Raw genomic sequence first — 15,983 nt, forward strand, 5'->3', positions numbered from 1 at the left:
GCTGATAAACTTGCTGTCCAAATCATCTTTAACTACATGGTCCATTGAATCATCATTAGAATAATTAGCCAAACAATATAATTTCAAGCCCTGGTATGTCAGAAAATAATGAGCACTGATCTTTTGCAATATTTAACTTGATAGTTACGAATGTTGTCTTGTTTAGTCATGTCTGCCAAAACAAGTAAAGCCAGCCACACTGGAAAGTAAACTGTGGATCACTATTTCTGAATGGTGAATTAAATGAAGGAACACATGCAGGTCATAGTGGGCTTCACATCCCAACCCTGAACTAATGTGTAGAGTTTTATCATCATGGTATACATGATGTCAAAACTGTCTATTATCTTATTTATACAAAGTATTTCTATGTAATCATGCATAGCTGTATCCTGGGAGATTTATTGTAGTTTGTACAGTTTCTGTCAGAAACCTTTCAATGATCAGAGTACAGAATCTTTGAGGAATTTAAATCATCTCTCACGAGATGTTTTGCGATTTTAGTGGGGAAATAGAAAATGTATCACAGCATGTTTAACGTCAGCAGCTTTAATTAAAGCAGTAGTGATGTTTACAGACAGTCACACCCTGTCGTGTGATTTCCCATAATTAAATGTCACAATAGCGTCTTACAGACGCTCTCAGCCTTTGTTGTGTCAGTTAATCAAGTTTGTCCAGAGGGAGAGAGAACTGGGAGTGGTGCATTCTTTACTTTGGCTATGAGATTCATATTTATTCAAACACCACCACCACACAGAGAAACATTGTTTTTCGGTCACCTCAGACACAGAGTAACCGCCAGCATTAAAACCAGCATCAACCACTATCAGTTAATTTTTTGCAATGACTCTCACAAAAAGCATTTTGATATACAGCCATGATACAAAAGACTTAAAACTGCCACAGTGAGAATGACGTTTACGATAAATCTTCTTAAAAGGCTTCTTATTTGCAAAGATCTTCTTTTTAAAAGTGGACAAAACAGACACCTCTGTTATCTTAGAGGCATGTCTAAACAGACTTTACAGGAGCAAAGAACGTTGCTGTGATCAGTAAAGAATAAATAAAGGTGCAGATGACTTTCAGAGGTGTGGCTCAGGTTCACCAACATGGCATCACCAGATCGAATCCCACAGGCTGAGGTTGTTGCAAACACCTTTAAAGGGGCTGTGAAAACCCCAACATCACTATATATATTCAGATTATTGAGGAATTTGACTTGAAGTCTTTAAGAGCTGTTCAGTTAGTAAGGTTTAAAAATCTTAATTTCACTGAAGTAAAACTCGCTATAGTGTGTTCTTTGTTCAAACACAAACTGTCAGATTTGTGTTATAGGTTGTGGTAATCATTAATGCAGTGTCAGAACAGTGTATTCTATAATGAGCCACTCACTACATTTATTTATGTTTATTTCTATGTGTATTCAGAGAACTTAGCTTAATGTTTGTACAGTTTTTGTAAGAAATACTGCCTTTCTAATGATCAAAAAACAAACATAACAAATAAAAAATCTTGTATGCATTAACATTTATGTCATAATCTGTGATACTCTTTTGTTGTTTTAAGTAGGTGATAAATCACTGCTTATTGAAGATAAGGTGTGTGAATGAAAATTGTTTTCACTGATGCATTAAAGATAAATACGAACTATCAATCCCTGCCTCATCATTCCCTAAAATCTTATAGCGTCATAAGGTAGCTATTAAATGCAGTTAGTAAATTGATTTTGATAATAAGGAAATTATTTAAGTAAAAATCATGCGTAATTGTTGTTTATCACTGTTTTCTATGATAAGTAAATATCACTGCGTTTGGACTGTTGGTCAAACAGAACATGCACTTTGAAGACATCACTTTTCAGTCAGCTGATTTAGTTTGGGCTACACAGAACTATGGCAGTGCTCTGCAACATTAATCTGCCATTAAGCAATCTCAGAAACTATTTTTCAAGTTACAGCCAGCCATTTCACATTAGCTCACCTGAGAGCCTACAGCTCCACTTGCCTGTGTTGGTGTTGATAGTTCCTACTAACAGAGGATTGTTATTTTGTTACAATTTGTCTCATTTTTTTCTTTTTTACTGGCAACTCTGTCTACAAGTAAGTAAAGATGGTGGATGTTAAAATTTCATGTTCAAGCAATCAACACAAACAAGCAAAAACATTACCTGGATTTTAAATATAAAATCAAATGAGATATTAAATCAGTGATGCTTAATTCTTAAACATTAAATTGATCTCATTCATCCATCTCACATGAGCTAACAGTAACATTAGAGCTTCAGCTAATGAAAATGTGTAGTAGCCATCCTGATGGTTGCCAGATCAGTGGGTCAGATATTTCCCATATCTCACTCATTCACTCTTTGTCAAGATAGCCCACATTTGCAGAAAACAACCTGGCAACTCGGCAAGTACCTCACTAGATAATGATGAAAAGAAAAGGTGGTTTAAAATATTGGTAGGGGACATTTAAGGTGCACAATTGACTATGGGACCTCATTCTACCCTATCTACACCACTAATTTGAATGGGCACGAGTTGCTCTTTTTGTTTGTGCTTTGTGCATGTGTTTTTAAAGGGTATTAATCAAAGTATTGAGCTTTGAAACGTAAAATAATGCGATAATTTAATGAAATGTCTGTGGAACTGAGGAGCTACCTGTGAAATCATTTAATTTTAACATACCAAATACTTGCTTAGAAATTGGTATATAAACATAATTTCCCCCCAAATAGATACATTTCTGCTGTGCTTATTTTATGTACTTTGTTGTCTTTGTTATCATGTTTGATAAAACCATATCTCCTCGCACGGTAGGTAAAAAATACACTGCTGTGGCACGAGGATTTTCTACCCGGAAGTTACTGTAAATAAACAGTGTTGGGATTCACTGGACCACAGATGATTTGATACAGAGACATGTGACTCTGTGATGTCACCAACCTGATGATCTTGCAAGTAAGTGTGCTAAACACAGGGTTTGCAACCAACTTTCCAGCAACAAGGAGAACCAAGTTGAGTTAGCACCCCAGCATCTAACTCTGCAAAGACACGGAGCAACTGGTCTCCTCGGACCTGCACCTTTAGTAACCAATAGTAACCTCATTTCAGTTAAGTGTACACCAACTCCAGATAGCGTACATCCCACTGCTTTTAACAGTAAACTTGGTCTTCTTAATGTCAGATCCCTTTCTAATAAATCATTTTTATGTAACGATTTTGTTGTCAGCCATGATCTTGATTTTTTTCTAATCACTGAATCATGGCTGACTCAGGATAACATAGCTCCTTTAATAGAAACAAGTCCCCCTGGCTACTCTTACCTGAACCAACCCAGATTAACTGGCTGAGGGGGTGGTCTAGCTGTTTTCTATAAAAACTGTTTTAAATGTTGTAGCACCACTTTTGGGTCTTTCACTACCTTTGAATCCCTCTGTTTCACTGTTTCGGGTAGCGCACGCACCCTCTGTATTCTTATTTATAGACCACCAAAATCTACAACTGGTTTTATCACAGAATTCTCAGAATTATTGTCAATTGCTATCCCTAAATTCGATAATATTTTAATTTTAGGTGATTTTAATGTGCATATTTGTTGCCCTGAGAATTTTTTAGCTAATGAGTTTTTAAATCTGGTGGAATCTTTTAGTTTGTCTCTCGCTCCTACTCCTACTCACACCAAGGCCACACATTGGATCTCGTTTTATATACTGGAATTACTGTAAACAACACGCTCTGTGTTGATATTAGGGTCACTGATCATAATTGTATTTTATTTAACACCACCTTGCCCATTATCTCAAACCAACCTGAAAGTCAGACACGCTCCCGCATTTTTAATTCAACCTCTGCCTCCATATTCTGTCAAGAATTTGCTTCCTGAGTTCCAGATTTGCTCTTTAATGAACACTAACAATAGTTTAAATGGTTTTAACAGCACCTGCTCAGACATTCTAGACAGAGTTGCACCTTTTATAACCAAAAAGCCTAAAAATACCTCTCAACCCTGGATAAATGAGGAAATTCGCTCATTAAAGAGAATCTGCCGTCAAGCAGAACGGAAATGGAAGGCCACACAATTAACTGTCCACTCTGACAGTATAAAAAATTTAATGAAAGATTTTAATTTGAAAATTAAAAATGCTCAAGCAAACTATTTTACCAATATTATTGAGAAAAACCAGCATAACACCAGAGTGCTTTTTAATACTATCAGCCGCACTACAGATGCCCCTCCCACTGTGATTGAGCCGTCTACGGAGACATGTGAGGAGTTTTTATCTTTCTTTTCTAAGTCAGTACAATAAGAAATCAAATCACCCCACTGCCTCTTGTAACACTCGATCCACCCAATAATCTGTCGTGCTCTTTAAATTTATTTCAACCTGTCTCAATAGAACATCTTGGTAAAACCATCTCCAACATGAAGCCCACATCCCGTCCTCTTGATATCCTCCCCACCCGCTTCCTTAAAGAAGTCCTGCATTTAGTTTGTCCTTTTATTTTAACTATAATTAACTCCTCCCTCTCATCAGGCATAGTTCCCGACCACTTCAAGACTGCATTAGTACAACCACTTCTCAAAAAACCCTCATTAAAGCACCTTGTAACTTTGTTTGGAAAGGTGCTATACAAATAAAGCTTATTATATTTAGAGCAAAGACACAGCAAAGGCTGCACCTGGAACCACAGCTCTTTCCAAACTGCAACTGTTGGCTAACATAAGCAGCACGCCACAAAGCAACTCTTCCATGCATTTAGGAATTGGTAATGTAATAACTGGGCATAGCATTATGACAATTATACAGGTTAAGCAAGACTTTGATTCTGTTAATTGTGATTTAATGCTGTGTATTGAGTTATTTGTTGTGATCTTTGTTGAAATTAGGTCATTGGTTAGTTGGTTTCACCAAAGCTAAGTGATTTTTGTTTGCTGATGCTTTCTTGCATGCAGCTAAACATCCTCTGTACTAACCCAGCCCCTTTTGTAACACATATTGCATACCCATACTACTGACACTCAAATTGGCTTTGACCATAGCTACACCGACAGAGGGGAGACAAACTTCCTGCTTCTTTTCCCTTGTCCTGACGGTCCATATGGTCAGGCAAAACCTCCCCCGGGCTGAAGCCATCTTTGATTCAGCCATCTTGTAGATTTCTGTTGTCAGCCACCCACCCACTCACACACACTATCACACACACTATCACACACACTCTCACTCACACTCTCTCACACTCTCTCACACTCTCTCTCACTCTCTCTCACTCTCTCTCACTCTCTCTCACTCTGACTTACGAGGTCAGGTCCCAACAACAGTGTGATTCTGTCTATAACAGATCCGGAGTTGCTTTTTCAAATTTAAGCCCCTCAGAACCCTTCACATGGATATTTTTCAAAAAACAAACAAACAGTTAAAGCCATGAATCTTTCATATGATTTTGTGACAAGTGTAAGTAATACAACATCAATATGATTAATAGACTGACCCGTGCTTTGTAAGTCCTCCTTGCCTCACAGTCCGACATGCTGGTCAAAAAAGAGGGTGTGGTTCTATTGCATTCGACTTTAGATGATGTAGGCCTAGAATGCTGTGATTGGCTTATAGACAGCCCATCAAATATGTCTGGGCATGTGGGTGGAGTCAGATGAGACTTATCATAGATATAGCCATCATAGAAAAGTTATGGTCATGGAATGGACAGGGGGTCTGAACGGGTTAATTGCTCCACCAAGATCATAATTTATTTAAGCAATATCACAGAAGAGGGAGTGCTGTTGTACCTGTGGCCTCCTGCAGCAGCTTATCACAGCCGTTCTGATATTTACAGCAGCACCACTTTAACTGTCAAATTGTTGTTATGTAACAGCTCTATAAGTGCCATTTATTAACAGTAAAAAAAAAAACAGCAGCAGGTTAAGATTTATATATTTATTGAATGATTTATTAGGCTCTGCCAACACAAATAGTTCTGTGACTGGACTAGACCATTGCCAAACAATCCACAAAATACTCCTGCACACTAGCTTGCTGCTTTGTGTAAGCTAGGTCTATACGTTACCACAGACCAGCTACTATCTATCATGTAGGCTACCTCTGTGTGTTTCCATTTATTTTGCGGCCAGTGAAAGAAAAGTCTGTTGACAGTCGCTTTGGTGACATAAGTGTGATACCGAGGCGTTAGCTTAATCAGTACGTTGCGTCATCTTCTGATGTCATATAAACAAACCTGGAGATTTACAGTGAAATACTCAGGCTTCTTTCCGTCCCTTCCTCCTTTTCTCAGGAACATTCATTGTTTAACAGCACTCATGGAATGCCTCCTGTCCAATCAAATTCCTTGGTTGGAACTAACTGCTGTGTAATGCTTTTTAAAAAGTAAGAATATTCTGAGGAGAAATAAAAGAATTATTGGAGGGAAATTCACAAATAAATATATATCTGCCATATGGGGAGTGTCATGTCCAAGAAACGATGTTCGTCTTGTCCTTTGTGTGAGAGAACCAGTGTCGTGTCCATGCCATTTGCCATTGTCAGGTCTTGTTGTTTTGATACTTTGTTCAAGTTTGATTTCTGTTTGTTTTGTCCTAGTAGTAGTACAGCCTCAGTAGAGTGATTTTCTGTTTGTTTTCTCTTAGTCTAGCTTTAGTCAGTGAGTTTTAGTTTCTTAAGATATAGCGTTTATTTTCTAGATCATTTTTGTTCTTAGATTAAGTGTAGGTTTTTCCTCTGTCAAGAGTGATTTTCATTTTGTGTTTTTATTTAATAAAACTTTGATTTTGAACTTTAATTCCCAAGTCGTGCATTTGGGTTCAGGTCCTTTGTTTGGTCGAGATGTTTTTGGACATCCCTTCATTAACAATTGTACTGCTGGCAAAAAATATGGTTAAATATTGTGTTAGTATTAAACTAGAAATGTGTTGCTGTTTTTGTTTACAATTTTGCAACAGACAGCCTATATCCAGTGAAACATGTTGGAGAGGTTTAGACTGGATATTAAATAATCTTGTGACTACTATGGATTGGAAAAAGATATTCGTCATCTGGTCTAAGATTGATGGATCCAGAACATTTTCTGAGGGAAAAAAAATCATCAAACTATAGGCCTAACTGATAAGTACATAGTTTTTGAAGTAACAAGATGGACAACGTTTTGTTTGTTTGTTGTTGTTCTTTTGTTTGTTTGTTTGTTTGTTTGTTTTGGAGGCTCATGGTTAGTTTTATCAATGGAGAAATTCCACAGAAATAAAAATAGTTAGGCTGACTCCAAACTAATATTGAAGGGACCGTGTTAACCTTTTCAAAAAAGTCCATAACCACAATTCATAGGAAAGGGCACACATATGGCTCCAGGGCTGGTGTTTGTGAGAACACTGCAACCCACGCCTGAGCCATCTCAATTTGCGTCAACAGCCTAACTTGATTCCAACCCAGTGTTGTCTAAATTTAGATTAGACTAAAGACCTCAAGTTGACTCTTGTTCACCACCCTCAAATAACAGGCTAGTAACGCAATTAACGCAACTGACTTAAGGATGCGCCACATCGACCACTACTCTCACAGACCTCCACACCAAGTTTACCCAGCTTTGCAAAGGCTGAACAAGAAAAAGTCACCCCTGGATGCAAAAAATAGAATTGAATGACATCAAGCACAACCCTGCTCTCAAGCACACTGGATCACACAGTTTCCAAAAAGTGGTGCAATGTAACAGAGTAACACTTTGTTAAAATATTTAGTGTATGTCCATTTTAGAGTATCTCTGTTTTACTTGAGTATTTATATTTCTGTCAACTTTCACTTTTACTCCACTACATTTCCTAAACAAAATGTATAGCTTGGTTTATACTCCATTAAATTACTATGTATTAGAGTTAGGGTTGGGACTCGTTAGGATTTTAACTATTCCGATTCCTTACCGACTCCTTCTTAACAGTCCGATTCCTTCCCGATTCCTCTTACCGATTCCTACATTATATTCATTATACTTGCTATACGTAAACAAGTATATAATAAACACAAATGCAATCATACAAATACAAAAACTTTATTCTAACTGTTGCACAGTACAATTAGATGAAAATACACATTTGTGTGTGGTGTGTATTTCAGATTCAGAGCTTGTATCATCTCCCTGAGAATATATAACAACAAAAAGTGATTCTCTGATTTCTACAGTAACACTATTACCTCAAATTAACCACAGCAATGTAATAAAAAATACTTATATGCATTCATGCTTGGGCACTGTTATTTACATGACAGCACCTGAACAGAACACACACACATTGGCTGTTTGTTTCTATCGCTCCCCTCGCTGGAAGTCTCTGACCTCCCGCCTCCGCCTTGATTAAACGCTGAAAATAAAATAAAAGAGGGAGACAGGTTTTTCCTATTTTATCTTATTTTGTTATATTTCTCCCTCTCCCTTCGCTGGAAGCCTCAGACCTCCCACCGCCCGCTCCCGTCTCAAACACGCAGGTCTCCCTCTCCGCTGAGCACCCACGGCGCACGCCCGGCCTGTTAAAGCCTGTAACCATAACAACTGTGTGACACAAACTCAGTGCTTTAGTCATTAAATAATGTCGGGCTTGGTCGGGTTCGGACAGAAATATGCGGCCCAATGTCGGGCTTGGTCGGGTTCGGACAGAAATATGCGGCCCGTGCCGCACTCTAATGGAAATGCACGTGACGTTTGTTTTTTTTTACAATCTAGGAACCGTTTGCAGGAACCGTTACTCCAAATGTGATGGAACCAATTCCAGAACTGGAACTTTGGACCCGGTTCAAAAAAAGAACCGGATCTGGATCCCAACCCTAATTAGAGTAAAGGTATTTTACTCCAGTTTTACTCTATGTGTTTCTATGTCCCAAGCATTTTCATGACTTTGTTACTTCAAAATAAAATCAGAAGATTTTGCAAATCAGTGGTCCTAGCTTGCAAATTAGATCACAGGTTAATCACATAAGGGAAAGTGCAAACAAGTGTTCTCAAAGCTGCAGGTAAAATGGTGCCCTCTGGGCTGCCAAATAGCCTATTGTAAAGCATTCTGCTGTGTCATTGAAATTTTAACATAATTCAGCACAGTGTGTTCAGTGCAATTGTCCAATGTGTGGCCCTTCGCTTACTTTTTCTAAGTTTGCATGTTCTGACCAAACTGTCAGAAACAGACTCCATGGGGGTGGCATGAGGGCCCGACGTCCTCTAGTGGGACCTGTGCTCACAGCCCAGCACCGTGCAGCTCCATTGGCATTCACCAGAGGACACCAGTACCACTATTAAGCACCCATTGGCTTCACAGATGAGAGCAGGTAAACACTGCATGACTGGTTTGGCGGTGGGTCAGTGATCTGAGTCACACTACTGAGTCACATTCTGAGTTGCCGTGATAAGCCTTTGATTTCAGTTTTTTACTTTGATTTTCGGTGTGATTTTGAATCCAGCCCTCAGTGGGTTGATGATTTTGGTTTCCATTGACTGTCACTTTGGTCTCACCAAATTATACAATGTACATCAGTAAAGATTTTCAACTTGATTTATTCATTCATCATGATCTGATGTGTGATTTAAGTGTTCTCCTTATTTTTTGAACAGTGAACAATTCAGATTTAACCACTGCCAGTGTGTAGAAAGGATTCATTCATTCATTCATTCATTCATCTTCTAACCGCTTCATCCTCTTGAGGGTCGCGGGGGGGCTGAAGCCTATCCCAGCTGACATTGGGCGAGAGGCAGGGTACACCCTGGACAGGTCGCCAGACTATCGCAGGACTGACACATAGAGACAGACAACCATTCACGCTCACATTCACACCTACGGACAATTTAGTTATCAATTAACCTAGTCCCCAATCTGCATGTCTTTGGACTGTGGGAGGAAGCCGGAGTGCCTGGAGAGAACCCACGCTGACACGGGGAGAACATGCAAACCCCGCACAGAAGGGCTCCCACACCCGGGATCGAACCAGGAACCCTCTTGCTGTGAGGCGACAGTGCTAACCACCACACCACCGTGCCGCCCGTGTAGAAAGGATATTCATATTAATTTGCGTGACATACAAATCACTGACTTTGTATAAAAATTGGCAAGATGAAAATACATCACTCAACCCACTTGTGAAACACGTGTTTAAGAAACAGCAGTATAACAGGGTATCTGTAGATTTTGAAAAGTCTGAAAAGAAAATATTAATTTCTTAAAAAGAAGAAAAGTCTTCTATTTAATTTACATGAATATTTTGACTTACTTGTCGTAATACATTCATTCACTTATTAATTTCTATAATTGCTTAACCTGTTGGGTCCCAGGTGAGAGGTGGGGTACACACTGGACAGGTCAATAGACTATCACAGGGCTGACACATAGAGACAGACAACCATTCATGCTCACATCACACCTACAACTAATTTAGAGTCACCAACTAAGCTGCATGTCTTTGGACTGTGGGAAGTAGTACCAGGAGAGAACCCACGCTGACACGGTGAGAACTGCACAACCCTGCCACCCTGCGCCTTTCTGAGCTGCCGGCAGATGTCACATGTATGAACTAATAGTGGGATTGTTGCAACAGTGATTTTATAGGGAAACATACTGACATCATGATCTGACACTCCAGAGGAATATGTGGAAATAACAAGACTTTTTTTTTTTTTTTTTTAGATGTGTCTGTCTAAACAATATTGTTTTGTACTGAAAATGTATTGTGTGTATATCATTAAATGTATATCATTTCTCTGGGAAAAAAAACCCAACAAATATCATAGATAATATTCATTCAGTATGTTTAAATATACAATTTCCTTGTTTTGTTTTGTTTGTTTTTTTCTTGTTTTATTTTTGGTGCCTTTCGCCTTGCTTCATGATCATGTTATAAGAAATCTGAATAAACTTCCTTGTCATAACCTCCCATCACACTGGAGGAACTTCCTTTGACATTCACTTCAGAAGAATGTACCAGCAACCTGTTTCACAGGATGAAAAAGGGAGTATGCCATTATACTAAGCCAAGAGACTGACATATTGACATCTGGCAGTTTGTATCCTATGATGTGGTTTTGTTTATCACAAAGGTGTCCCAACATTCTCAAAGTTATCACCTATGAGTCACGTCATTAGCTTTTATTCTGTTCCAATATAAAGGCCATAATAGATGTGGACTGTCACTTAAGGTGAAAGGTTTGGAACATCACAGACGTGAACAGGACTGAATTAAGACACTGGAATAGTGTTTAAAATTGAAAGCAGATAGAAGGGGGGGATTTATACCTTCATCTCATATCTTTACATTTGGGTAAGTGCATTTTTCATTATATATATATATATATCTATATATATATATATATATATATATATATATATATATATGTAGACCTTTGTACACTTATACACTGTGTGTGTGTGTGTGTGTGTGTGTGTTTAATGTTTGTGTGTTTACATATTTAAGTACAAATGTATTTTATCAACAGTCTCTATCCAACCTTTAGGAAATGCTCATGTATTCTCATTCATTATGATTTATGTGTCATTATCACATATTTAAAGTGACAATAAGTGACTGCCTCATTAAGTTATTATGAAATGTTGTAAAATCCAGTTGTAGCTTTCTATTTGGCTGATATTCCAGTTTTTTTAGTTTCCCCCAAATATGGGAGCTATTGAATTCTGTTTTTCATCTCCATTTATTCGGCATTTCTAACCTTTCTCTCACTTGTCGGCAGTTTATGTATTTTGTTAAAGAGCCACATGAATGAAAATGTACAGTGTACGACAACCAGTACTGTAGTCCAGACCACCTAAACCGAGACCAAGTCATGACCAAGACCAAGACCAGTGCGAGTACCATACTGCATGGTAGAAACTGTGGAACATACAAACCATAGGCACTCCCAAAATTGATCTCAAAGATCCACATTCTCATAAAAACACCTACAAAGACAAAAGAAGATTCCTCTTTATTCACCTCTGTTATTGCCATATTGTCTGTATGTGTTAGTATAATATGAGAAATGTTTTTATTAAATAGTTAAAGGCATTATGGAGGTGAATTTAATGGAAGTAAATTTTGTTCTCTATGAGCAGACATATAAGAAATCAACTTCACCATGTTTATTCAACACTCTGTTTTTACACAGGTTATTTAGTAATATCCCTGGAGTTGTGTTCTTGACTGGTCACAAAATAAAATTCCAGAATCCTGACAAAGAGACAAGACCAAGACCAAGCATTTTATCACAGTTATTTCAAAGATTAATCATGGACCAGGATACAGATTATTTCATGGACAGATACTGCATTATACTTATTTTTTACATCAGACCTTTCCCTTTGAATGTTTTGTGTAACTTGAGTGAAAAAGACTATAATCACTGCTATTACGAAAACTCTCATTTGCAGGTTTAACACTGTGTGATACCTAAAAGTCAGTAAATCTCTGTACTGTTTGATTTTATAGACAAAAAGAAAACCAGGATGGGTGTCACACACATCGTATCAGTGTTGCTGATTCTAACAGGTGAGCTGAGTCATGTTGAACCAGTTGCTTTGAAATGTTAATAGAAAATGTGAAAAGGTGTGAGGACGACACCAACACAACATCAAGTTATGGTTGAGTTATTCCCGACACATCCTCAAATATTTCTGATGGTGTAGAATCACCTTAATATCATAATTACTTAAAATAAGAGCAAGATAAATTGTGTTTTGATAAAACTTTTGAATTCTTTGGTGCTTTATAGCTACAATGACACCAGCTGCAACACAAATAACTACTGCACCTACCACTGCTGCACCAACCACTGCTGCTCCTACAACAGCTGCACCTACAACTGCCGCACCTACAACTGCAGCACCGACAACTGCTGCACCTACAACTGCTGCACCTACAACTGCTGCTCCTACAACAGCTGCTCCTACAACAGCTGCACCCACAACTGCTGCACCTACAACTGCTGCTCCTACAACAGCTGCACCTACAACTGCCGCACCGACAACTGCAGCGCCTACAACTGCCGCTCCAACAACTGCCGCACCTACAACTGCCGCACCCACAACTGCCGCACCCACGACTGCCGCACCTACGACTGCCGCACCTACAACTGCAGCACCTACGACTGCAGCACTAACAACAGCTGCACCTACAACTGCCGCACCGACAACTGCAGCGCCTACAACTGCCGCTCCAACAACTGCGGCACCCACAACTGCCGCACCCACAACTGCCGCACCCACGACTGCCGCACCTACCACTGCCGCACCTACCACTGCAGCACTAACAACAGCTGCACCTACAACTGCCGCACCGACAACTGCAGCGCCTACCACTGCCGCTCCAACAACTGCGGCGCCTACAACTGCCGCACCCACGACTGCCGCACCTACGACTGCAGCACCTACAACTGCAGCACCTACCACTGCAGCACCAACAACAGCTGCACCAACAACAGCTGCACCTACAACTGCCGCACCTACCACTGCCGCACCTACCACTGCTGCACCTACCACCGCTGCACCAACAAGTGCCGTGCCTACAACTGCCGCACCAACAACAGCTGCACCTACAACTGCTGTACCTACCACCGCTGCACCAACAACTGCCGCACCTACCACTGCAGCACCAACAACTGCAGCACCAACAACAGCTGCACCAACAACGGCTGCACCTACAACTGCAGCACCTACAACTGCTGCACCCACAACTGCTGCTCCAACAACTGCGGCACTGACAACTGCTGCACCCACGACTGCCGCACCAACAACTGCTGCACCTACAACTGCTGCACCTACGACTGCTGCACCTACCACAGCCGCACCTACGACAGCTGCACCCACGACTGCCGCACCTACGACTGCCGCACCAATAACAGCTGCACCTACAACCGCTGCACCTACCACTGCCGCACCTACAACCGCTGCACCTACAACTGCCGCACCTACAACTGCTGCACCCACGACACCTGCACCTACAACTGCCGCACCAATAACAGCTGCACCTACAACCGCTACACCTACCACTGCCGTACCTACAACTGCTGCACCAACAACGGCTGCACCTACAACTGCCGCACCTACGACTGCTGCACCTACAACTGCCACACCTACGACTGCCATACCTACAACTGCTGCACCAACAACGGCTGCACCTACAACTGCTGCACCTACCACTGCAGCAGCTACAACTGCCGCACCTGCAACTGCTGCAACTGCAACTGCAGCACCTACAATGGCTGCACCTACCACTGCAGCACCTACAACTGCTGCTCAAACAACTGCAGCAGCTACAACTGCTGCACCTGCAACTGCTGTAACTGCAACTGCTGCTCAAACAACTGCAGCAGCTACAACTGCCGCACCTGCAACTGCTGTAACTGCAACTGCAGCACCTACAATGGCTGCACCTACCACTGCAGCACCTACAACTGCTGCTCAAACAACTGCAGCAGCTACAACTGCCCCACCTGCAACTGCTGTAACTGCAACTGCAGCGCCTACAATGGCTGCACCTACCACAGCAGCACCTACAACTGCTGCTCAAACAACTGCAGCAGCTACAACTGCCGCACCTGCAACTGCTGCAACTGCAACTGCAGCACCTACAACTGCTGTTCCAACAACCGCTGCGCCTACAACTGTTGCACCGACAACTGCCGCACCTACAACAGCTGCTCAAACAACTGCAGCACCTACAACTGCCGCACCTGCAACTGCCGCACCCACAAATCTCCTAACATCAAGGGTGTCTTTCAGATCTGTTCAAGACACATTTACAACTGACTTGCTGAATCCATCATCTCCAGCTTATATCAGCAGAGCTTCAATGATAGAGACACAGGTTAGTCTCAACCTTTGTAAGAAAAATGCTAGCACACCTACTGACTTATTTTATCGGATAGATCAATCACCAACTCAAAGAACTGATTACATACTATACATTCTAAATAACAAACATTTAAAAAAAAAGTTGCAAATACAACTTATTTTCTGTTTCTGCAGCTTCATCCTGTTTTTCAAGAGGCATTCCCTTCCTCCTTCAGATCTGTGAAAGTGGTGTCATTCAGGTAATTTGTCAAGATTTTTTTGCCTTAAAACAAAAGAATAGTGGCAGAAATGTGATATTTCAGACAATTTTGTTCTTTCCCTTTCTGCAGTGAGGGATCAATCATCACCATCATGGATGTTAGCTTTGTGAACACAACTGCTCCTAATAACACTCAGATTGGAAGAGTTTTGATCAACGCAGCTTCAACGGTCACCGGCTTTGACATTGAAGGCAGCTCCATCACTGTGAATGGCACAGGTAAGCAATACTGAGTGCTAGTTGAACAAAAATTTCCAAAGTTGCACACGTGTTTGTTTTACTAATGTTTTGTTTCCTTTTGTCGTCATTTACAGTGTCAGGTGGAGTAATCCACGGGATCAGTCTTGTCACCGCATCCTGCCTGGTACTGTTGTCATGGCTACTGTCAAACCAGCAATAACATCGGTGCTGATTTACATTTGAATTGCCATCAGATGATGACTGCGTTTACTATTTCTAAAAAGGACTGTCAATGGTAAAAATCCATGATTCATGATTGTCATGAATTGTGTACAGCTTCGAATGAACAGGGCAAGCGTTAGCTTTGGTATTTGTATTCCTTAAGGAACATAAGGCCATCAAAGGTTTCCATCAATGTTTCTGTGGCAGATATGTTTTTTTGTTTTATTTCGATTTTACTGTTTGGGGTTGACAACCCTAAGCCCAACCTCTCATGGTTTCTGGTTTCTGGTGTGTTTTGAGGTTGATTTGTAAGTCCCCTCCCCTGACCTATTGTCCTCCAGATAATGAATTAGAGTCACATACCACATGGGACCAAACAGACTTAGGTTCTGGTATAAGCTGTCCTGGTACATCATGCCAGGCCAACTCCTGCTGCTATGTCGTGAACGCTGCCAACAGTACAACCATGTATCTATTGCAGTATTTCATACCAGCAGCACAA

General features: G+C 40.6%; 1 protein-coding gene across 1 annotated transcript in view; it reads left to right on the plus strand.

The window, feature by feature from the left end:
* LOC126404691 (extracellular matrix protein A-like) overlaps positions 1 to 15,621 on the plus strand; it is a 62,211-nt gene extending 46,590 nt beyond the window's left edge. The window contains exons 25-31 of the mRNA XM_050068069.1: positions 10,314 to 10,320; positions 13,107 to 13,405; positions 13,522 to 13,570; positions 13,809 to 14,020; positions 15,014 to 15,059; positions 15,150 to 15,298; positions 15,596 to 15,621. Of these exons, the coding sequence (XP_049924026.1) occupies positions 10,314 to 10,320; positions 13,107 to 13,405; positions 13,522 to 13,570; positions 13,809 to 14,020; positions 15,014 to 15,059; positions 15,150 to 15,298; positions 15,596 to 15,621 (788 nt within the window). The remainder of the gene's footprint in view (positions 1 to 10,313; positions 10,321 to 13,106; positions 13,406 to 13,521; positions 13,571 to 13,808; positions 14,021 to 15,013; positions 15,060 to 15,149; positions 15,299 to 15,595) is intronic.
* Positions 15,622 to 15,983: the final 362 nt, after the last annotated feature.

The sequence above is a fragment of the Epinephelus moara genome, chromosome 17, assembly GCF_006386435.1.
Source record: "Epinephelus moara isolate mb chromosome 17, YSFRI_EMoa_1.0, whole genome shotgun sequence".
Taxonomy (NCBI): domain Eukaryota; kingdom Metazoa; phylum Chordata; class Actinopteri; order Perciformes; family Serranidae; genus Epinephelus; species Epinephelus moara.